Source organism: Electrophorus electricus, chromosome 5 (assembly GCF_013358815.1).
Source record: "Electrophorus electricus isolate fEleEle1 chromosome 5, fEleEle1.pri, whole genome shotgun sequence".
NCBI lineage: Eukaryota > Metazoa > Chordata > Actinopteri > Gymnotiformes > Gymnotidae > Electrophorus > Electrophorus electricus.
In genome coordinates this window covers 28,349,734-28,373,554 of record NC_049539.1, presented here as the reverse complement: position 1 = coordinate 28,373,554, position 23,821 = coordinate 28,349,734, and the positions used below count along the sequence as shown (strand labels likewise).

Below are 23,821 nucleotides of genomic sequence, written 5' to 3'. Positions count from 1 at the left end.
AAGAGTTGGTTTGTTATACAAGTTTTTTTCCTCTTCTCTATTCTATTGGTATGTCATCTTGAATAATTAATAATTATGTCATATGCAGATTTATGACATCCAAGTAGTCATTAATTACAGCCTTTAGTGAGGCTGGGAGTCATCTCAATGGAATCTGGTTGTGGTCTGCTATAAAGGACCCCTAGATAGCTCACTAGGAGATTGCTCACTTAATATTTTAATACAGTTTTCATATAATGAGGAACTTGTTTGGTTCCTTCTTCTAATGGAAGAGCTCTGCAGTGATCCAGCTGTTATTTATTCTTACTGTTGTCTTGTATCTTTATCTCCTCTGCAGGGCATTTAAATCAATGCTAATACACATTTACTGCTATTCTACTACTAGACTGTGTTCTATGTGTTCTGTGTTCTATGTGTTCTGTGTGTTCTGTGTGTTCTGTGTGTTCTGTTCTATGAATTCTGTGTTCTGTGTTTAATATACAAATAATCTGCTTATTTAGAACTCATATATTTGTCTTAATGTAGAGTATTATGTATTAATGTTATATGGAGTTATCTAATGTGATTATATCTAATGTGATTGTGTGTAAAGTAATTTAAATAAGCAGTTTGCTTCTCTGAAAAATTACACACCAACAGTAAAAAAAAACAAATTATTAGTTGTGATGTTTCATGAATTTAAAGTATATTCATAGTATATTTTTGTTAATAATGCAGTGTTGTTGTTATTATTATTATTAAAGTACATCTTGTAGTTTTCTGATGTACAAAATAAAATACATGTAACCAAATAAATTCTTTTTCACAATACTTAAATAAATACTCACACACACACACACACACACACACACACACACACACACACACACACACACACACACACACACACACACTCCCAACATTCAGCCATTAAGAAGATTTAATATTTGTCATATGCACAACATGCCATGGACGTCCACACACTTACATGCTTATTGTGAGGCTGATTATCTGTCTAAATTACAATCATCTTTAAGTTAGATCTACAAACAAAGCGGTATGTGAAGTTCCGAAGTGTTTCAACGTACCGACATAGTGGAGATTTACTCTCTTACGTGGCTGTACTAAAATTGATGGAAAGCAAAATGTTGGCTGCTAAATAACATGACTGATCAGAAATCGGTTGTGTAATTGGTTTTAGTTAAAAATGATTGACAAGTGCTCCACCCTCTACTTACCCGCTGGTGTTCCTGTAGTCTCACCTGTTGTCATTATTGAAAGTTTGGCGGATTGGAGATACGCGCGTTTAAAATATTTCACGGTAAGTTCATTCTGTTTGTTAAAATGCGATGTCGGTGCAGTTTAAGCAACGTGTTTTGTAAGTACATCGTTGTGTGTTTAAATCGTAGGTTCACCCAATAGTCGAATGAAATGTAAAGATTAAAGTCCTGGTGAACTTACGCAACTAAAATGGCGGACACCCAGCATGATCACACAGTTATATTTAAAATAATAACTTAACGGGGTCAGATATACGTGCTCAGTTATTGTAAATCAGGATTTTAAGTCGTAGTTAGTCATTGATCTTTCCAAATGGTCCCAGTTAAAACTCCTCTGGACTAAAGTAAAGCCGTAACGTTGCTGTTGTGATGTGTGTTTTTTACAGTTAGTTTCTGTTCAGTTTCAGTCATTTTGTAGTGTTGTCCACATTCTCAGTGAACAGTTCAGATTCCCTGTATAGTTCATTAGCTGTAGTGTTACCTGTAGTTAGGATGGGACGGTCGACACTAACGTTTCTACGCTTGTTTCGAGTTTCTGAAGCGCAGCGTTTTTGAAACGCTGATCCGAAGTGTGGCTCAAAACGGCCATGTCACGTGACCACAGGTGACCTAAGCTTGTGTTTCTACAGGTGTTATACAGTACCTGCTGCTCCTGGCTTTGACTGACAGTGTCTGAAACAAACAAACACACAACCCTACAGAGTACATGTGAACCCACACACAACCCTACAGAGTACATGTGAACCCACACACAACCCTACAGAGTACATGTGAACCCACACACAACCCTACAGAGCACATGTAAACCCACAAAGCCCATGAGGTTATTTATCCCAGTAAACATACTGGCCTTTTGTTAATAGATTATCTTTCACATATTAAACATGAAACTGAAATACCAATAATTTGAAATGCCTTACAGAACATAACAGAAAACAAACATTTACTGAAAAACTATTTGAAAACTGTTGTTTGGTGATTTCTCTGAAATATTAATTGATCATATGTATTGGTAACCTGGCATATCCCACCAGAATAATATCTAGGCTAATTAGTTGGGACTGTTGTTTCACAGAATAGCACTATCAAGATTTGATTAAAGTGGCCAGTAGCTGTCACCATGGAGATGAGTGTCAGATTGTTTCTGTTGAAAAGGCCCAGAAATGATGGAAGATTTATAATGTGAATTCATATTAAATGAATATTAAATGTTTTTCCTTTATAATTCAATTATCTAGTCAAACTCTGTGTTATTGGCTAAAGATATCAGTTATATTGTTGCATGCATTCAGGCATCATTTCTTGCAGGAAGCAGATGGTGTTTAGTATTACCCACACAGCAAAACTCTGCTTGTGTTACTGTGAGTTCATATTGGGTTTTTTTGTGATGAAAAAACAATTTTAGTTGATGTTTACAGTTACTAACGAGTAGACAAACTACTCCATGAGCTCTCTGTATAGGTTTAGTTTCATGTTTTAGCATTTACCACATTTCTCCTCTGGTAATACTTTGTTTCATATCAGCTGGGAGATGTACTTCCTTTGTGTATCAGTCCTTGAGTTTGGGAGGTTTAATCAGTAGTTTAAATGTTAGTTGTGTCAGTGCATTTCTTGGTTTATCAAGTCACTGAGTCAGTTCTAGAGATTTGCCGCTAGATGGGACCCAAGCACCAGTTACTGTATATTGATCTCACTATAGACATTACGGTCGACTGTAAAAGGCTTTTCTGTGTATTGTGCAGGTTGTCATTTACAAGCAGCATTGACATTTAAAGTAATATCTGTATTTGTGCTTGATCTCTTAGCATTATTACCCTATTCCCTACTTCAGTTCTGTAACATCAAAACCCATACCTGTTATTACACCTTTGAACTCAGTATGGCTTTAAGTGTTCTGGCCAACACACCAGGTTGAACACAGTTATAAAGCCAACTAGTGCCAGTCATCCCAGTCCCCTACAGTAGTCTTTACTACACTTTTGAGACGTTGAAACTATTTTCAACACAACTGCTTCAAACATCTCAGTGTTTCGCAAAGCCTCACTTTTCCCACCACCACCTATAGTGTACTGTAAATGTAGTGAACTACTGATGTACACTGATTAAGGACAAAGATACCACCACCACCTATAGTGTACTGTAAATGTAGAGAACTACTGATGTACACTGATTAAGGACAAAGATACCACCATCTATAGTGTACTGTAAATGTAGTGAACTACTGATGTACACTGATTAAGGACAAGGATACCGCCACTTATAGAGTACTGTAAATGTAGTGAACAACTGATGTCTGTTATATGCCCTTAATCAATGTACATGTTGTCAGGTTCAGTATCACTATTTCAGCTGTACCCAAATGTAACAGTGACAGAATGTTAATGCAACAAGTAACAGAATAAACAAATCTTGTGCTGAAGAAATAAGCATTACTCTGTAGTTTTTGATTGACAAAATGGTAACATGGACATAGCTATAGAGCTGTGTATTAATAAAGTCACAGCATAACACAACTGAAACTATCAATCATCACTATAGTGTCTTACTTCAATGCAACTGCACCACTTTATGTTCCAGATAATTTGCATGATGAAATGTCATAGTGATATATTTCACAGACTAGCGTTGATGGATTCTGTCCGTCATCTCGCTAACGTGTACCCTGTGTAGTGTTCTGTCTTGCTCAGGACCCAACAGTGGCAACGGTGGGGCTTGAACCAGCAACTTTCCAAATATAAGTCAAGTTCCTTAACCACTGAGCCTGGTTTTATATTTGACTCGTTGTCTCTGGTGTGAGAGTGTGTGTGTCAGAAATTATGCAGTTGGTCCTCTTCCCGTCATGCACAGATTAACACACCATATGTATCACTAGTATAAATACATGTCTTCTCTATAGATTAATGTGCCGTATGCAGTGAAAAGCTTTGAATCAAGTAAATTTAAGTTGAGAACTCAGTGTAAATATGATGAAATTACACTTGAATTTCTTTGTCATTGGGTGTGTTACATACTGGTTGTGCTGGTTGCTAATTGGTGTTATTTGGTGCTTTGGCAGTTGACGGCCAGTGTGCACATATTTGGGGCCATTACGCGTCAGAATAACACTCCAACATAATGTGCACATATATACGGTCTGTTACGGTATCTGAGTGCTCAGAGTATCACTCCAGGGCCTGAGGGAACTTTGACGCATATATGAGAGCTTTATGTTCTCATCCACATGTATGTTTCATACAACTTTTTTATGTGTCTATATTTTTATATGTTCTTATTCTTCCACTTTTTATCTATTTTATGTAGTCTGTTTCACATGGCAACAGACAGTCCTACAATATTTCACTACATGTAGTACTGTGTGTAACTTTTGTGACGAGTGAGACGCACAGACTCCCTCCACTTTGTGAAACATTTACTGACATTAAACATTTAAGACAAGGGCGGCACTCACACGTTACATTAACAGGGAACAAAAACACTCTTAACCACAACACTGGCTGCACAAACATGGATACGAACATGCCGCTAACAATGACCAACACTGAGATGCGCACTGGCGGGTTAAAGAGACGGACAAATTCAACGCTGAACCCGGGGAGGTGCGCGTCATCACGGGGGCGTGGCCCCCTGCACCACGTGACTTACGGGGGCGGAGCAGTCCGTGAGAACAAATATCATAGACACAGTGAAGGTCTCCACAGGGCTTTGGGAATTAAGAACCAGCACTGAAAACCTTTACAAAATCGCTCACCAAATGGGAACTGTATAATATTAATGCATTAATACATTTGAAAGCATCCAGACTTCAGTTCCCACTGTGTGGAAACATTACATCTCCTGTGGGAAGCATTCTTGGGAAAGTTGATTACTTATTATGGGGATTTGCTATTTAATTTCTTTAAAATAGAAAAACATACAAGTGATGGTGCACAGCTTTTTGTGTGTTTAAAGGGAATTTTAAATATATTCAGTATAACATTATTTAGGTATTTAGTGGAATATGTAACTGAATCCAGTAGTGTGTTCAGTGTTCTGCTGTCATCACTATTTCAGTTGTCCACCTACCTTGTTAATATTAGTGTGTACTTCATTTTTAATATGTTGTCAATTTTGTCAGGAATTTATTCAGTGTGATTCACTCTGTGTGTATGAACAGGAAGCAGAGAGCAGCATCTCCAGTGTCCAGTGGTGTATGTGTGATTCTCCATAATGGGGAATTATAACTCCAGCAGTAGAGGAGGAACCTCTGATCCAAAGTGAGGAGCTTTCCATCAGCACTTAATCTGAGAAAACAGGAAGAGGGAATATTCAGGATAAATGGGATGTAGTGAAGGATGTAATTACTCAAAAGTTTCCTCATCTTCATCAGGGTAAAGAGAGCAGAGTCTCCAGCACCCAGCTGTGTGTCTCTGAAGAGTGATGTGTCCATGGGTCGTCTTCCTAGCTTCAACAGTGGACCTGTGCCGTCTGACCCAAAGTGAGTGACACATCACACACTCAGATTCTTTCATTATTGTAGGTGTGGAAGGGTGGAGGGTGCTGTTCTGTCAGTAATGTAAGGTCCACTCCATGTTTACAATTCTAAGCTCATTTGTAAGGTGTGTTACTGATGATCACTGAGTGATGATGACAGTCAACAATTCCAGTTATACAGCTCCTCCTTTTAATGACAACATGTATGACATAGTGGGGGAAATAAGAGTTAAGCTCTCTGAGAATGAGTTCTCATTAAGTGATATGTGTACTTTTTAAATACCTTAATAACTAATAGGGAAACAGATCACAGTGAGGTTTTATTTTTAGAACCTGGTTCAAAGTGACCAGTCCTTCAGGTTCGATCTCCTCCAAGTTCCCCCCAGCCCTCTGTCCTCTGTAGCCGGATCAATCCGGGGAAGTCGAGACACTGACACCAAGGTAGTGAATCAAGAGAGTTCCACTTTATTGAGGAAAGCACAGAGTATATATGTGTCCTGTATCTACTATCTAAATCTGCAGGATGACGGGGGGGGGGAAAAGCGAGGCATGATCTAAGGGCCTATGTAGAAAGGAAAGAGACAAGGTTAGTAAAGATGTTCTATGCATGAACGAGCCACGAGCTGTTCCCGTGCTAGCCATGAGCTACTCCTGTGCTTAGAGAGAGAGAGAGAGAGAGAGAGAGAGAAAGGGAGCGGTAAAGGAGACAAGAAGAGGGAGCGGATGACCTCGGGTGACCAGCTCACGGTCAAGCTGCCATGTCATGGCTGATGGGCAGAGACCTTGCATTAGGTGCCTGAAGACAGAAAGGCTCCAGTGTCTAACATTCCTAAGAGTTATTAAACACTCAGCTGGGGTTGTATAATTTGTACTCTACAGTACTCACCAGAGGAGGGTGAGGTGTTATTAAACACTCAGCTGGGGTTGTATAATCTGCACTCTACAGTACTCACCAGAGGAGGGTGAGGTGTTATTAAACACTCAGCTGGGGTTGTATAATCTGTACTCTACAGTACACACCTGTAACTTTTGAACACACACACAAGGAAGAGGATCCAATTGCAAGTGGTTTTAATAGTGAAATCAAACCGATCCGTGGGGGTCAGACAGGTGTTCGCGGTCAGGTTGTTCCGAGGTCAATAACACGGGGCAGAGTCTGGGGGGTGTCCAGGTGCCAGGAGGGAGACCGAGGTGTGAAAAACGGGCAGAAGTCGGGAAACCAGGAAGACAAACAAGATTCTAGAACACTCGGCACGCACCGAGTAGGAATTGTTCATGACGTGAACACAGGGGAGGGATGCTGATAAAGGGGCAGTAATGAGGAGAATGGGGATCAGGTGTGTGCTAGAACTCTGGTGAATCAGATCAGGGGTGTGTGCAAGTACGCATGGCAGTGCAGGGCTAAGTGTGGTTACTGGGGTTCATAACAGCAGAGGAGGGTGAGGTGTTACTAAACACTCAGCTGGGGTTGTGTAACCTGCACTCTACTGTACACACCAGAGGAGCCTCATGAGATTTTATTGGCATGGAGACCTGCATAAACTTTACAACAGTTCTGTTAGTAAAGTACCTATAAATGTACAGATGGAAAACTGGTTTACAAAGATACATCATCTAGAGATGAGAGTGATGAGTGAAGTGAGTCGTACAGGTAGTCTCTCTCTGTCTGATCTCTTAGTGTCTGGTGTGTGTGTGGTGTGTAGTACAGGTAGTCTCTCTCTGTCTGATCTCTTAGTGTCTGGTGTGTGTGTGGTGTGTAGTACAGGTAGTCTCTCTCTGTCTGATCTTTTAGTGTCTGGTGTGTAGTACAGGTAGTCTCTCTCTGTCTGCTCACTGACTATAAGACAATAAACATCATCTCAATAAGAGAGACACTGACTGTAAGGCAACTGAAGGAATAGCATTGCTTTAGTCTTGTAAACACCTACTGTTAATACCTCTATATCACCACTAAATGTCATCTTATACCTACCCAGAGTTACATGTCTAATTCTGTTAATACCTCTATATCACCACTAAATGTCATCTTATACCTACCCAGAGTTACATGTCTAATACTGTTAATACCTCTATATCACCACTAAATGTCATCTTATACCTACCCAGAGTTACATGTCTAATACTGTTAATACCTCTATATCACCACTAAATGTCATCTTATACCCACCCAGAGTTACATGTCTAATACTGTTAATACCTCTATATCACCACTAAATGTCATCTTATACCACTCAGAGTTACATGTCTAATACTGTTAATACCTCTATATCACCACTAAATGTCATCTTATACCACCCAGAGTTACATGTCTCCTCACCTTGAGGAATCTTCATCTATCTCAGTGGGTGCCAGTGGAGAGGTTTCTGCAGATTCATGTGTCTCTATTTTGTCTGGCTGAGAACAGAACGTGTTTCTTTGGAAATGTGCTTGTGAATGGATAGCTATCAGGGAATGCGCTCCTCCCACAGGTCACGTGGTTTGGCCCGCCGTGTGCAGTGGGAGGGTCTTGTTTGTTTATCGTGTTTGTAACCACGCCTGCAAACACCTGCACCTGGTTTAGTCTCGTTATGTCTGTGTATTTAAACCCAGACTGGTGTGTGCAGGATTATCAGTCATTGTTCATGGTTTGTCTTTGTTTATGGTCATGTTGTTGAAGTACTTGTTCACCGCGTTAATGTTAAACGTGTTCATGTCTGTTTTCACTATGTTCGTGTTCGATGACGTTAAATGTGAGTGCCGTAGTCTTCCGTCTTTATCAATAAATGTCTGTCTACGTCGACGGAGTCTGTGTGTCCTGCGACATTCAGATCGTTACAATAACATAACGCAGACTGGCTTCTCTAGGCTGTCTGTCCCTGGACTACTTTCCTAAGAGAGGATAAAAATGGATGTATTTTCTGATCAAATTCTAATACTAAATCATACTGTAACGTTGCTGCTGGCCCGAATGCTGATGGGCGTGGAGCAGGACGCACAGACTCCCTCGACAGAGTGAAACATTTATTAACATAAAACACGAACAACAATGGTGGCACTCACACAACATTAGGGACAGACATAACAGTACATTTAATTAGACACGGGTTACACAACATTGAACAATGGACATACACACGTTTAAACAGACTTCAGCAAATAATGACCAACACAATGCAAACACTAGCAGAGGTTTAAATAGACACATGACGGTAACCCGTGTAGGTGCGTGCAATCAAAAATTGCTTGGTTACCATTGACGGTGAACACCCCTGCACGGAGCAGGCCGTACCACGTGACTCGTGGGGGGGAACGTCCCGTGACGTACACATTACTTGATCAGTCCATAAATATAAAATTATATATTCTAATTTTTCCTGGAAGAGCTTGAAGCAGTGTGAAAAGTCTAACACTGTATACAACCAACCAGGGTGCCTGGATGTGTTTTAATGTTCCTTGTATGTGTGTAAAATGAGTTAAAATCGCATGCAGGGAAGATAACATGCACTGTTATCCTGAACTACCCTCAGAAACCAGCAGTGCATCTGTTAAGATATCAAGAGGTTTGGTATTTCACCAGTTTGATTGTTCCTGCAAACCTGCCAAATAGCATTAATCTCATACGACAGTGTAAGTTCTAGTTAAATTATTTAACCAGTCTCATAAAATGGTTGAAATTTTTATGTAACATTAAATTTAATCATCAGCATTAGCTGTTGACATTTAATAACAGTAAAGATCCAGTTACTTATTACTTATTACTCCAGGTGAGACAGTGCAGTAGATGTAGTGCTACTAGACTCTGACTGACCCCAGGTGAGACAGTGCTGTAGATGTAGTGCTACTAGAGTCTGACTATCCCCAGGTGGGGCAGTGCTGTAGATGTAGTGCTACTAGGTTCTGTCTATAATCATTTTTGATTTTTAGTGAATGCTGTTAAGCAGCAGTTTTGGGGTTTCTAGTGACATGCTCACTTTTGCCCTTAAATATGTCCCTCTAAAGAGTTTTTGAGGTAATTAGTAAACTGTACTCTTATCTGTATGTGTGTGTATATATAGTCTCCTCATTGACGTCATGTATGTATGTGTATAGTGACTCATCTCTGATGTGTGTGTGTGTGTGTGTGTGGTCTCATTACATGTCTGTATATATAGAGTTTCATTACTGATTGTGTGTATAGTATCATTAATTTGCATGTTTGCATATGTATAGTATTGTTACTCTCCTATCTATCCATCTATCTAGCTAGCTAGCTACATTTCAGACTCTTGCTAATGTTTTCTATAGTCTTTAACATTGTTCCATCATTTCTGACTTTCTTCTTGTTTTGCTTGTTCTAACAGTGTTTGTTTTTGTCATATGACCCCGTGTGTATTATGACCCATTTTTCCTGTCATTAGGAATGTCCTTATAATGTCAGTTACATCCTACTAACCTCTAGCCCCGCCCACCTCTGACTCCTGAGTGTTACTGTACAGTGTAAATCTCACGGTGTATCTCCCACTCTACTGTGTATCAGTCTGTTCCTCACTAATGCCCAGTTCTCCATCACTATCCAAGTTCATTTATTTCAGCACACAAGTCTGTTAATGTTTTCATTAGTACTTTATTATACAGTAGTTTCATTACTGCCATTATGACTGTATGTGTCTACAGAAGAACTCATCCTGTTCTACATCCACACAAAGACAAGGAAGAGTCCATACAGCAGGACTCTCGCACACCAGTGGATAATGTCCTACACAGAGTCTTACACACACACAAAACCAGCATGAAGAACAAGTATGAGAGTTTATTTGAGGGAACCAAATCACAAGAGAATAAAACCCTCCTGAACAGGGTTTACACACAACTCTACATCTTAGAGGGAGAGAGTGAAGGAGTAAATGAAGAACATGAGGTTTTACAGATGGAGAAAACACCCAGGAAACAGCTGGTACAAGACACACCAATCTACTGCTCAGACATCTTTAAACCTGTACAAGGTCCTGAAGGAGACATGAAGGAAGAGAAGATCAGAGCTGTGATGGCTGAAGGTGTCAGACACACAGAACCAAAAGAAGATAAAGACCCGGAAGTGCCAAAGCTCAGAACTGTTCTGACTAAAGGCATTGCAGGCATTGGGAAAACTGTCTCAGTGCAGAAGTTCGTTGTGGACTGGGCAGAGGGAAAAGCCAATCAGGATGTAGATTTCATGTTTGTGCTTCCATTCCGGGAGTTGAACCTGGTTAAAGATAATCAGTACAGTCTGCATAGACTCCTGTGTGACTTCCACCCTGAGATCAAAGACCTGGACCCAAAGATATATGATATGTACAAAGTTGTGTTCATCTTTGATGGCCTGGATGAAAGCAGATTTGAACTGAATGTTTCCCAGTGTAATAAAGTCTCTGACATAAGCATGACATCATCAGTAGGTGCGCTGATGTCAAACCTCATCAAAGGAGAGCTGCTTCCCTCTGTTCTCATCTGGATAACCTCCCGACCAGCAGCAGCCAATCAACTCCCTTCTCAGTACATCAACCGTGTGACAGAAATTCAGGGATTCACGGACCTACAGAAGGAGGAGTACTTCAGGAAGAGAATCAGTGACCAAGACCAAGCTGAGAAAATCATCTCACACATAAAGACAGCAAAGAGCCTCCACATCATGTGTCACATACCAGTCTTCTGTTGGATCTCAGCCACTGTGCTTCAGGAAATACTAAAACAAACTAATACAGAAATCCCTAAAACTCTGACTGAGATGTACATACAGTTCCTGCACACTCAGATCAACAGGAAGAATGAGAAGTATGAGGGGGAAAAGGAAAGAGATCAAAAGAAACATCTGGAATCCAACATGTCCATGATTCTGAAACTGGCTGAACTGGCTTTCAAACAGCTGATGAAGGGAAACGTGATGTTCTATGAAGAAGACCTGAGAGAGTGTGGCATTAGTGTCACTGAGGCCTCCGTGTACTCTGGGATCTGCACTGAGATCTTTAGGGAGGAATCTGTGCTGTACCAGAGGAAGATCTACTGCTTGGTACATCTGAGCTTTCAGGAGTTCCTGGCTGCTCTCTATGTGTTTCACTGTTTTATCAACAATAAAAGGAGGGCGCTGCAGGCTTTTAATTTACAGCCCTGGTTTTGGTCTAAGAATGTTCCTCTCAGTGACCTGCTGAAGGCAGCAGTGTGTAAAGCCTTAGAGAGTCAGAATGGACACCTGGACCTTTTCCTCCGTTTCTTGCTGGGCATCTCGCTGGAGTCCAATCAGAGTCTCCTACAAGGCCTACTGACACACACACACAGCAGCCCAGAGAGCATCTTGGGCACAGTCCAGCACATCAAAGGCAAAATACAAACAGAGGACCTCCCCACTGAGAGATCCATCAGCCTGTTCCTCTGTCTGTCTGAAATGAAGGACCAGTCTCTCCTCAGAGAGATTCAGGAGTATATACAATCAGAGAAACACTCAGCACAGAAGCTCTCTCCTGGACAGTGTTCAATACTGGCTTACATGCTTCTGACCGCAGAGGAGGTGCTGGAGGAGTTGGACTTGGAGAAATACAACACATCACAGGAGGGTTACAGGAGGCTGATCCCAGCTGCTGCAAACTGCAGGAAGGCTCTGTGAGTGTTTAACTATTATTTATTCAATAATGTATATTAGAAATTGAGTACTGATGGCTAAATGTTTCATTCACCCTCACAAGGAAGATGCCACACAGCTTTAGAGTTGATACACTGGATCATTTATTTGGGGTCCCTCCATATTATCCAGTATTCCCTCAACTCACACACACCACAACACACCACTAGGTGGTGTACAACCAGCAAAAACATTTAATATATTTCAATATGAAAATACCAGTTCCTAATGAGTGTTAATGGGGGTATCTGACTCAGAATTAAAACTAGTCTTAATGAGTGTTAATGGGGGTATGTGACTGTGAATTAAAACTAGGCTTAATGAGTGTTAGTGGGAGGTATGTGATTATGAATGTACAGTCAGGGTTATGATTCAGTTAGGTTCACTTTGCTAGGATTACTGACGGCTACTGACTTCAGTTTATCACACCAAACTTTAGGCACTTTACTATACTATTAAGTGGAGTCTTTAATGAAGCTAATTACACCCACTGTAATCTACAGCTACAAAAGTTAAACACAGGATGTTCTCTCTCGGCTCTTTCTACAATACCTGCCTTACCCTGTGTACGTATGTGGATGACACAGTGTATTGTAGTTAAAGATATAGAAGTCGTAGACATGGAAAGGGAGATCACAAGGTTTCCAGAGAAACCAGATTTAGGTCAGAGGTCCTTCATCAGCTGTGCAAGCAAATAGCCTGTTTACACCTTAAATTAAGGTGTTTCATTTCCAGATTGTACCAGAATTCACTTTGGCTGGATTCTGTTTACACTTTTCACTAAAATGTGTCCTCAGAGTGACCAGATGTGCTTCGATCTTATTTTAATATTTTAAAAGCACACCAATCTACACATCCTTTCTGTTTTGCTTCCTGAAACCTACATGGTAAACAAGATTCCTTGCAGACTATTACCAGTGTATTATACAATCTCAGATATGGGCAGAAACTGTCTACAACTGGCAACGAGGCGTCCAGCTGTAGCCCTACAGACAGATCAGACCCCTGAGAGGATCAGCCCTGTGATGGGCAGAAGTGTTTACTAAGCAAGAAAAGTTCATGAAAAAGCATGTATATCTAAAAAAACAATTAAGCAGCTGACTTTTGTGTTAATACTACTAAACCACATAAATGGACTTATGAGAATTACCTAACTAGCTGCTGATGTTACCACTAACTGAAACAGGATGTTGTGATTAATGTTCACCATAAGCTAGGCTAGATAATTTACAACTTGGTGAATTGTCAGTTAAGTGATTCAGTCCCGTCTGCCTCAGTGCAGGAGAAGCTTTGACTGGCAGCAGATGTAATTTCTGCAGTCAGCCAGCAGATGGGTTTCCACTTGAGTAGTTGTGCGCAGATACAGAGATTTTCACTTGTATCAAATGCGATCAACATCCGTCTCTGACTACTTCTGACTGTGGTTTCAGTGATCAGTGTGTCTTGGCTGTTTATGACTTGCATTTCATGTGGTAGAGTGAAATCTGAATGTTATCTGATCACTAAATTCTGTCCCTATATCTTGGTTATCTCATAATTTTAGCTGTTACTTCATTTTTAATTCCTTGTAAGCAGTTACATCACTGTTCTAATCTTGTGTTGTGTAGTAATAATTTAATGACTTATCCAAGGTTTGTTGATTCATTAATTAATATTACAGCTCTAATTAATGTAAATCCTGAGTCTCTTTAACACACCTGCTCCAGACTCTTTCAGACATTGATTAGTTCTGTCTAGTTCTAGTTCTATGTAGCTGTCTTATACTGATTGTATTTATATACCATAAAGTGAATAGCAGGTAATAACAGGTATTAGATATTAATGTTGAAAATGTTCATTAACTGCAAGTCTTTTTATTCAGTATCTGCCACTAGTTTGGTTAGACTGACTTGCTTGTTTTCTTGTTTTCTTTCTCAAGCTGTTCAAACCAGTTCTGTGCAGTTTGATGTCTCACTCTGTTTTAAATGTGCTTTGTTTCCTCTGTATTTGCAGACTAGGTAACTGTAGGCTGGAGACAGATTCGTGTAAAACTGTATGTTCCACTTTGGCATCATCAAATTCCCCCCTGAGAGAACTGTGTATCAGTATCAGCACCCTGGAAGATGAAGGAGTGAAGCTGCTTTTTGATGGGCTGAAGAGTTCACATTGTAAACTGGAGATACTCAGGTGAGACACTGTAGACTGGGGATACTCAGGTGAGACACTAGACTGGGGATACTCAGGTGAGCACACTGTAAACTGGAGACGCTCAGGTGAGCACACTGTAAACTGGAGACGCTCAGGTGAGCACACTGTAAACTGGAGACGCTCAGGTGAGCACACTGTAAACTGGAGACGCTCAGGTGAGCACACTGTAAACTGGAGACGCTCAGGTGAGCACACTGTAAACTGGAGACGCTCAGGTGAGCACACTGTAGCCTGGGGAGGCTCAGGTGAGACACTGTAGCCTGGGGACGCTCAGGTGAGACACTGTAGCCTGGAGACGCTCAGGTGAGCACACTGGAAATAATTTTTTTCTAAAAATCTTCCTCTTTGACTCTATTTTTATGACTTGATTGTTTAGTCTACAGATATGTAAATTCATGTTTAAAAATAGCAATTAATGAATAATTATTGTTAACAGAATGTTGTTTGTTATTTCTGTGTGCCTTGATTTCATGCTGTTTTAACACTGGGCTTTATTTTCTGTGTCTTTGCAGTCTTACAGACTGTAACCTCACAACAGACAGCAGTAAATGTCTGTCCTCTGTTCTGACATCAGCCAAGTCCTTCCTGAGAGAACTGCACCTCAGAAATTGTGACTTTCAGGATTCAGGAGTGGAGCAGCTCTCTGCTGCACTGAAGAGTTCACACTGTAAACTGGAGATGCTCAGGTGAGACACTGTAAACTGGAGATACTCAGGACATTTGTTTAACTTCATTTGATCTCATAACGTAATGGATCTTAATATGGTAAAGGAGATTTTCCCAAGGTGACAAGGGCATGATAATGTGTCAACACCTACCAGTTCACAGTCAAATGTGTGGACTCCATGAGTTCTATCAACACCTACCAGTTCACAGTCAAATGTGTGGACTCCATGAGTTCTATCAACACCTACCAGTTCAGAGTCAAATGTGTGGACTCCATGAGCTTCATCAACACCTACCAGTTCAGAGTCAAATGTGTGGACTCCATGAGCTTCATCAACACCTACCAGTTCAGAGTCAAATGTGTGGACTCCATGAACTTTATCAACACCTCCCAGTTCAGAGTGTAGTTTGCCAAATAATAATCATCAGAGAAGACAAAACCACATTCATTAGTAAAGCTTAGGAGACTCATTGGGAGAAAAATACAGTATGGCTAAAGGCTTATATTAGTTTTCTTGTACATGGGTATTATTCGCATGTAGTTTGTTATAGTTAACAATACATTAACACAACACACTGTTCTCTCATGAGTAGACTGAGATATCTAAGGCACTGATCTAGAGAAATACTTCATTATGTTAAATAATACAAATTAAAGTGTTGTAACAAAGTTACAATTATCAGTTACATGGCAGTTATCTTTATAGGTGCAGTTATACAAATGTAAAACAGTCTGGCTGTTATTAATAAACTGTACACTGAGTGCAGTGCAGGTGTTTGAATGGTGCTGTCTGATACAATTACACTGATACAATGATACTGTCTGATACAATTACACTGTCTGATGCAATTACACTAATACAATGATACTGTCTGATGCAATTACACTGATACAATGACACTGTCTGATGCAATTACACTGATACAATGACAGTCTTGTACAATTACACTGATACAATGATACGCTCCGATACAATTACATTGTCTAATGCATTGATACTGTCTGATATGTGTCTGTCTCCTGCAGAAGATCCCTTGTCCAGAATAAATGCTTCTGTGTCAGTAAATATGTCCAAAATATCTCTGCATCAGGTTAATTTACAAGAATATTGAAAAGGAGCAACTTTTATTTGACAACTGAATATGAAATGATGTATTCACAGTAAAACAGTTATATCCTTATGAAGTGACGTATTCACAGTAAAACAGTTATATCTTTATGAAGTGACGTATTCACAGTAAAACAGTTATATCTTTATGAAGTGACGTATACACAGTAAAACAGTTATATCTTTGTGAAGTGACGTATTCACAGTAAAACAGTTATATCTTTGTGAAGTGACGTATTCACAGTAAAACAGTTATATCTTTATGAAGTGACGTGTTCACAGTAAAACAGTTATATCTTTATGAAGTGACGTATTCACAGTAAAACAGTTATATCTTTATGAAGTGATGTATTTAGGTGATCGGGGCTTTTGGATCATTTTCTTGTGTTCAAGTGAGAAGCACCTCCCTTCCTTCATGAATTAATGTGCTACAGCTGCTCTGACACATTTTACTTTCACCAGATTCTGACAGTTTCTTCATAATCATTTGTTTCTAAAAATCTTCCTCTTTGACTCAATATTTTTATCACTTGATTGTTTAGTCTACAGATATGTTAATTCATGTAAAAATACCAATTAAGTGAATAATTATTGTTAACAGAATGTTGTTTGCTATTTCTGTGTGCCTTGATTTCATGCTGTTTTAACACTGGGCTTTATTTTCTGTGTCTTTGCAGTCTTACAGGCTGTAATCTCACAACAGACAGCAGTAAAAGTCTCTCCTCTGTTCTGACATCAGCCAAGTCCTTCCTGAGAGAACTGCACCTCACAACATGTGACTTTCAGGATTCAGGAGTGGAGCAGCTCTCTGCTGCACTGAAGAGTTCACACTGTAAACTGGAGATTCTCAGGTGGACTTTCTGTTAAGTCATTACTGAATTGAAAATTACGAAAAGATTGGATAGTGAAGTGTGATGGGATAGTGATGTATGATGGGATAGTGAAGCATGATGAGATAATGAAGTTGGCTGTGCCCTGGATGAATGTCTGTATTATCTCAATCTCAATAAAGGAGGCTCAAAATGCCATAGTGAATGAGATAATTTACATCAAATAGTAAAATAAGTTCACATTACACTATACTGTACACTATACATTATACTGGAAAAACAGACCCATCAGGAAAAGGGTTCAGTAGTTGTACCTGGTTTTACAGGAAGGAGGCGATATAGCAGTTCCCATAAATAAAGAGACTAGAATTGAAATGAGACACGAGAACAGGGCCGATGCTGCAGCCCCTTTCTTCTGCCCTCTGATTAAGTTACTAACCCCTAACCCCTAACCCCTACCCCTCTGATTGTTACTAACCCCTGTCAGGAATGGCCACCCTCCTGGTGCCCCTGTTGTCATGGTTTCCCTGTCGCCTGTTTTCCTGAACTCCCTGGTTCCTTTCCTTAGTTTCGTTTTCTCCGCCCCTCGTCTGTTCCTTAATTCCAGTCCATGTTTTGGTTCTCCCTGTTCCCATGTTCACCTGAGTCTGTTCTGTGCCTGATTGTCTTGGTTATTTAAGCCCTGTGTTTTGTCCTCTAGTTGGTTGGTTATTTTGGTAAGTCACATTCCTTCTGTCACATCTGTATTATGTTCCTGGTACTGTCATTGCCATTGTGTTTCCATTTAGTCCGTTCGTATGTCATTTTACCCTCAGTGTTAACCCCGTGCCTCGGCTTATTTTGCTTTCATGTTTGTATTTCCCGTGTTAATAAACCACCCCCTGCACATGTATTCTGCCTCTCACCTGTTCCTATGGGAATTGTTACAACCCCTAACCTCTACCCCTCTGATTGTTACTAACCCTTAACCACTAACCCCTACCTCTCTGATTGTTACTAACCACTAACCCCTACTCCTTTGATTATGTTAGTAAAAAACATTATTGACTCTAACCCTAACCAGTATTATGAAAATGTTTTTAAGATCAACACAATGTACAGCAGGAATCCAATAATAGCACAGCAAACTACACTCATTTCATCTTCTTAAAAGCCACATTAACAACAAGTTTTTCAGGCTTCATGATCTAAATGCACTTTTGTCTTAATGCATTAAAAGATACCTCACTGAATGTAAAATTGTTGCCATTGCAGACTAGAAATGTGTAATCTTGGAGAACAGACATGTAAAATTTTGGGCTCAGCTCTACAACTCACAAATAACCGCCTGAGAGAACTCGACCTGAGTAACAATGATCTGCAGGATTCAGGTGTGAAGTGGCTCTCTGCTGGACTGAAGAGTTCACATTGTAAACTGGAGATTCTCAGGTAAACTTTCTGTGAATTCATTGTTGAAATGCAAAGTTTATGCAGTGATCTTCTGTGATGCATATTTTTAAAAGTCCAAATATAGATTTACCAGTCTTATATAAGATTTCAGAAAAAGGGCTTAGTTCAAGAAAATCTAGTTTAGTTAAACAGAAATTATTTAGGGTAGAGGTATTATTTATTTATTTTATTCACTTCTGACATATACTAGAGTAGAGTTTGTGATAATACCTCAGAAGGATAAATTTTATCTAACTGCCACAAGTCATTAATGTTTACATCATTCTACATTGGAGAAGGAAGGTAGACCAATCTTTCATTGCACCATACAAATGGGATGAAGTCCACAATTTAAGTTTGTGCTGTAAGAGCCTCTATATTGTTAACAACAAATATATTCCCAGATCAACACAGCGTTTATAAACATCTAAAGAAATCTGCATAAAGACTAATGGATCTTAAGGGTTGGGGACAGTGTAGTGAGCTGTACAAAGACTAATGGATCTTAAGCGTTTGGGGAAAGTGTAGTGAGTTGTCATTTTACAAATGGGTATGTGAGATACATGATGAAACTGAAGATTACAGTACCAGTACCAATGTGTAAATAACTCTGAACAGAGCTAAAACAGACTGGGACAAGCTTAGGAGGTTCACCATTTTACAAAAACCTGCTGGGTTATTCCACGTTAGCCAGTGACTGAAAATTCAGTTTAAAAACAGTGACTAACTCATAAGAAACAAGACTGGAGAATCAGGGCAGTGAGGACCAAAGAGCAAACTGGAAAAAATTTTATTGCATCAAAAAATATTTTCTTAATTGTTTAAGGGTAGAGTTGACTGCAGTTCTCCTTTCTAATTATAAATTAAAATAATATAAATATAACAAATAGTGATGTTGAAAATGAACCATAAAGTTCAAAACATTCTTGGCAGATCTGCACACTTCTGTTGCTATGGAAACAAAGACTACCAACAATTATTACAAATTTCAACAACATTGGGAATATTTACATCAAGAAGATAATAGACATATTTTATCATGAAGAAATTAAGAATATTAAAAAAATGTTAACTTCCAGATAAAAAAAATTAGTTTCATTGTTTGTAATTCCAAACTTTTCTTTACAGTAAAGTCTGCTACGTGCAAACACATTTTCCTCTTTCTCCCTCCCTGCAGACTGTCTGGTTGTTTGGTCACAGAGGAAAGCTGTTCTTCTCTGGCTTCAGCTCTGAGGTCAAACCCCTCCCACCTGAAAGAACTGGATCTGACCTACAACCACCCAGGAGAGTCAGGAGTGAAGCTGCTCTCTGCTAGACTGGAGGATCCCCACTGCAGACTGGAGACACTCAGGTATGTAGAAATCCCCTGTCCTTGATCTGATCTGATACTCAACTGTGTGTTCTCAAATACAACCTGCTCTCACACACAGTGGAGCAGGAACATTAGTGTTATTGTGGTTCAGACTGGTGCTGATGTGTTACACTGTTAGTGTGTGTTAATGAACTCAGTGTCACAACCAGCTGTGTGACGGGAGCAGCTGTGTGAGGGCACTCTTTTCTCTGCTGTGTGAGGTGAGCGGCTGTGTGAGGGGACCAACTGTGTGAGGGGACTCTTTTCTCTGCTCAGCTCTTGGCACTGCAGGGCTTTGTAGTGGTGTGAGTGGAGGTCTCTGTTTTTAAGTGTAGCCAGTATTTAATCATCCTTTTCTGAATTTTGAGTAATAGTGGAAATTGGCCAAATTTAGATCTACAGCTGGGTGTTTGCTCCATTGTGAGTGGCCCCCACACTTCACAACCACACAGGAGAATTGGTTCTATGATAGACTGGAATATTTTGAGCCAAATTTGATTTGCTTTTTGAATGTGAATTTGACGTTTGATTGCACAGATGCCCTGCGTGTTTTAACTCTCAGTTCACTGACTGCTGGATGATCTAATTGTTGACCTAATTTTCAATCATAATATCTACAGGTTTCTAGTGTGTGTGCGTATCCAGCAGGTCCAGGGTCCAGGTCTGTCAGTACTGATCCAGTAGGTCCAGGTTCCAGGTCTGTCAGCACTGCTCCAACAGGTCCAGGTTCTGTTGTATCTCCTGCTCTGTGGGTAACAGTACAACCAGGTCATCTGTGTAGAGCAGAAACGTTCTTTCTGAGTCATGTAGAGTGAGACCAGGTGCTGCAGAGCGTTCTAAAATGATGGCTTATTCATTGATGTAAATGTTGAATAATGTTGGGCTTAAGCAGCAGCCTTGTCTCACTCCACGCTCCTGAGAAAAGATAACGGTCCTTTTGATGTCAGTCTTTCTAGCGCACCTGTTTGTGTGCATGGATTTAATGTCATATGCTTTACCCCCTACACCACTTTCCAGTAATACATATCTACATATACTTACACAGGTCACATTCATACAGGACCATTTAGAATATCCAGTCAACCTAACCTCCATGTTTATGGACTGTGAGAGGAAACCAGAGACCCAGGAGGAAACCCACACAGACAGAACATGGAAACTCCACCCATATAGGGACTTAAACCCAAGACCCTAGTGCAGAGAGTCAGACATGCTGACCACCAAGCCACCGTGCTTTATAGTGAATACACTGTGAGAGAAAGGGTCTAAATCTGTTATCATACAATCCACTGTTCTATTACCAAGAGGTGAGCAAAAGGTGCATCTCCCCAGAGTCCCCTCGTAGCCCACCATTGACAATGTACTGACCCAGACTATGACAGATCTGCAGGAAGTCTCTTCCATTCCTGTTCACCTGTGTGTCAGAATTATATCAGGAGAGATTAGTTATATTTCTTGGGTAATGGTGTCCAAATATGTGAGTGTGTTGGAGTCAGGCAGAGATCCAGTACGTGTATTCAGATCTCCACAGATCAGCACACTTCCCTGGGCCTGGAAGCCACTGCTCTGATCATGGAGACTGGGACAGATGTCTTCATTATCATAAGCGCATCACTGGGAGGACTGGAGATTGTACGAAGGAATATTTCTTTTGGAGTGTTTATAATCTCTTTGTTGATTTTAAGACAAATGTGTGATTTTTCTATTTCAGAGGAATTATGAATTTCGACAGTTGTGATTTCTACCAGATAATGATTCCACCCGAATCTCTCCCTCTTTCAATGGCATTTATTCCTTTAAGTATTTGTTCTGTGTTGTGAATGAGCTCTGATTAATACTGTATTATACTTCACAAGGTGAATGAGCTCTTTTTTATACAGTATTTTACATCTCATTTATTCTGCAGTGGATGGAAGAGATGAAGAGAGGAGATGCTGGACAGGGTCAGTGATCTGCTGACCACCCCACTCACCCCATTGTTCATACTTGTGCATAGTTTTATATGTATTCCTGCTTTAATTATTTATTCTGTGTGTTGTTCATAATGACTTATAATTCACAAAGTGAAGCAGCACCGTTTAATACTGTTATACTTCACAAAGTGAAGCGGCACCGTTTAATACTGTTATACTTCACAAAGTGAAGCGGCACCGTTTAATACTGTTATACTTCACAAAGTGAAGCGGCACCCTTTAATACTGTTATACTTCACAAAGTGAAGCGGCACCCTTTAATACTGTTATACTTCACAAAGTGAAGCGGCACCCTTTAATACTGTTATACTTCACAAAGTGAAGCGGCACCCTTTAATACTGTTATACTTCACAAAGTGAAGCGGCACCCTTTAATACTGTTATACTTCACAAAGTGAAGCGGCACCGTTTAATACTGTTATACTTCACAAAGTGAAGCGGCACCGTTTAATACTGTTATACTTCACAAAGTGAAGCGGCACCGTTTAATACTGTTATACTTCACAAAGTGAAGCGGCACCGTTTAATACTGTTATACTTCACAAAGTGAAGCGGCACCGTTTAATACTGTTATACTTCACAAAGTGAAGCGGCACCGTTTAATACTGTTATACTTCACAAAGTGAAGCGGCACCGTTTAATACTGTTATACTTCACAAAGTGAAGCGGCACCGTTTAATACTGTTATACTTCACAAAGTGAAGCGGCACCGTTTAATACTGTTATACTTCACAAAGTGAAGCAGCGCTGACTTGTACTCTATTTTAAGTCTCAGTTATTCTGCTTTGTACTTCAAAAAATGAACGAGCACTGATTTCTTGTGCTTTATACTTCACAAAGTCAATGAGCACAGATTTATTGTGCATTCTGTTGCACGAAGTGAATGGGCACCGAATTAAACTACTTTAAGAAAGTGAATAAATAACTTTGTGTCTCATTACCAAAATCTCACAAATTATGCACTTATTTTGATTGATATTTATTTCATGAACAATAAACAACTATTCAAACAGTTCGGTTTCCTGTGTAGGAAATAACATTCAATTAAGTCAACTTTAATTTTATTCTTAAATGAACATGCAATTTTAACTATATTAGTGGGAGATTTAAAAAAATAAATAATGCGGAAAACCATTAGAAATGCGGAAGCCAGTGAAACTGACATTCTGTGAAATGTCTGGATTTTTAATCTTAATCTTCAAATTTTTAATCTTAAGTGAATATAATTACACACAGATAAGATATTGAAAAGCCAGTCTAACAGCATGAAACACAGCTACTTGACATGCATGCTCAACTGCACATGGCTATTTAATATGCGAAACAACAGCCGACCCTCTATCACCATAGTCCCGCCTCTTTGCCAGAGAGGTCACAGAGGTCACCAGGCCAGGAATTTGGGCAGATTCTGGGTTCTGGGTGAACCGTGCGTCCGAGATGGCCAGGGACGGAGCGGATGGGCTCGGGCACCTCCAGAAAGGCCAAGGGGAGGCCGAAGCGGCTCCGGAGGGGCCCCGGGGCCCTGGACTGGCCACAGAGAAGATTGGCCCCCAACCATTGCGCACACAGTTTACTGGTATTCTATGCTAGTATCATGAGGGACGGACTTTTCAGAGTACCTGGAAGTAGGCTGCATGAGCACTGTACCAGTATCTGAAGGAGTGCGGGTCTGGTGAGGCGGTGTTAGAGTCTGACACAGTATAAGACATATAAATTACTCATTGACTACAGCAAGAATCAGCTGGCTTAGGACCTCTCAAGACAAAGGTTCCTTTACACTCCACATCAAGCAGCTATGTAACTAATTGAGAGTGATTCAAGAATTATTTACAATACCAACTTTATGAAGCAATGCAAAACATTACATTCACACTTAAACAGATTACATTTCTAGTGTTTGGCAGACACTCTTTACCAGAGTTTCATACATATATTACT

The 23,821-nt window shown here is 40.0% G+C and overlaps 1 protein-coding gene across 1 annotated transcript; it reads left to right on the top strand.

Moving 5' to 3' along the window:
- Positions 1 to 1,263: 1,263 nt before the first annotated feature.
- LOC118241310 (NACHT, LRR and PYD domains-containing protein 3-like) lies at positions 1,264 to 21,861 on the top strand. Its single transcript, XM_035525963.1, has 10 exons — positions 1,264 to 1,300; positions 5,413 to 5,512; positions 5,626 to 5,733; positions 10,362 to 12,320; positions 14,332 to 14,505; positions 15,039 to 15,212; positions 16,979 to 17,152; positions 19,737 to 19,745; positions 21,407 to 21,542; positions 21,817 to 21,861. The coding sequence occupies exons 2-10, from the start codon at positions 5,466 to 5,468 to the stop codon at positions 21,859 to 21,861; spliced, it is 2,826 nt and encodes a 941-aa protein (XP_035381856.1). The 5' UTR covers positions 1,264 to 1,300; positions 5,413 to 5,465.
- The last annotated feature ends 1,960 nt before the right edge of the window (positions 21,862 to 23,821 follow it).

Excerpts from the sequence above, each read along its gene's own strand:
- LOC118241310 (XM_035525963.1), top strand. The coding sequence starts at position 5,466 with ATGGGGAATTATAACTCCAGCAGTAGAGGAGGAACCTCTGATCCAAA. Across the intron at positions 5,734-10,361 it reads CCTGTGCCGTCTGACCCAAA|AAGAACTCATCCTGTTCTAC; the intron begins GTGAGTGACACA and ends ATGTGTCTACAG. Across the intron at positions 21,543-21,816 it reads CACTGGGAGGACTGGAGATT|TGGATGGAAGAGATGAAGAG; the intron begins GTACGAAGGAAT and ends TTTATTCTGCAG.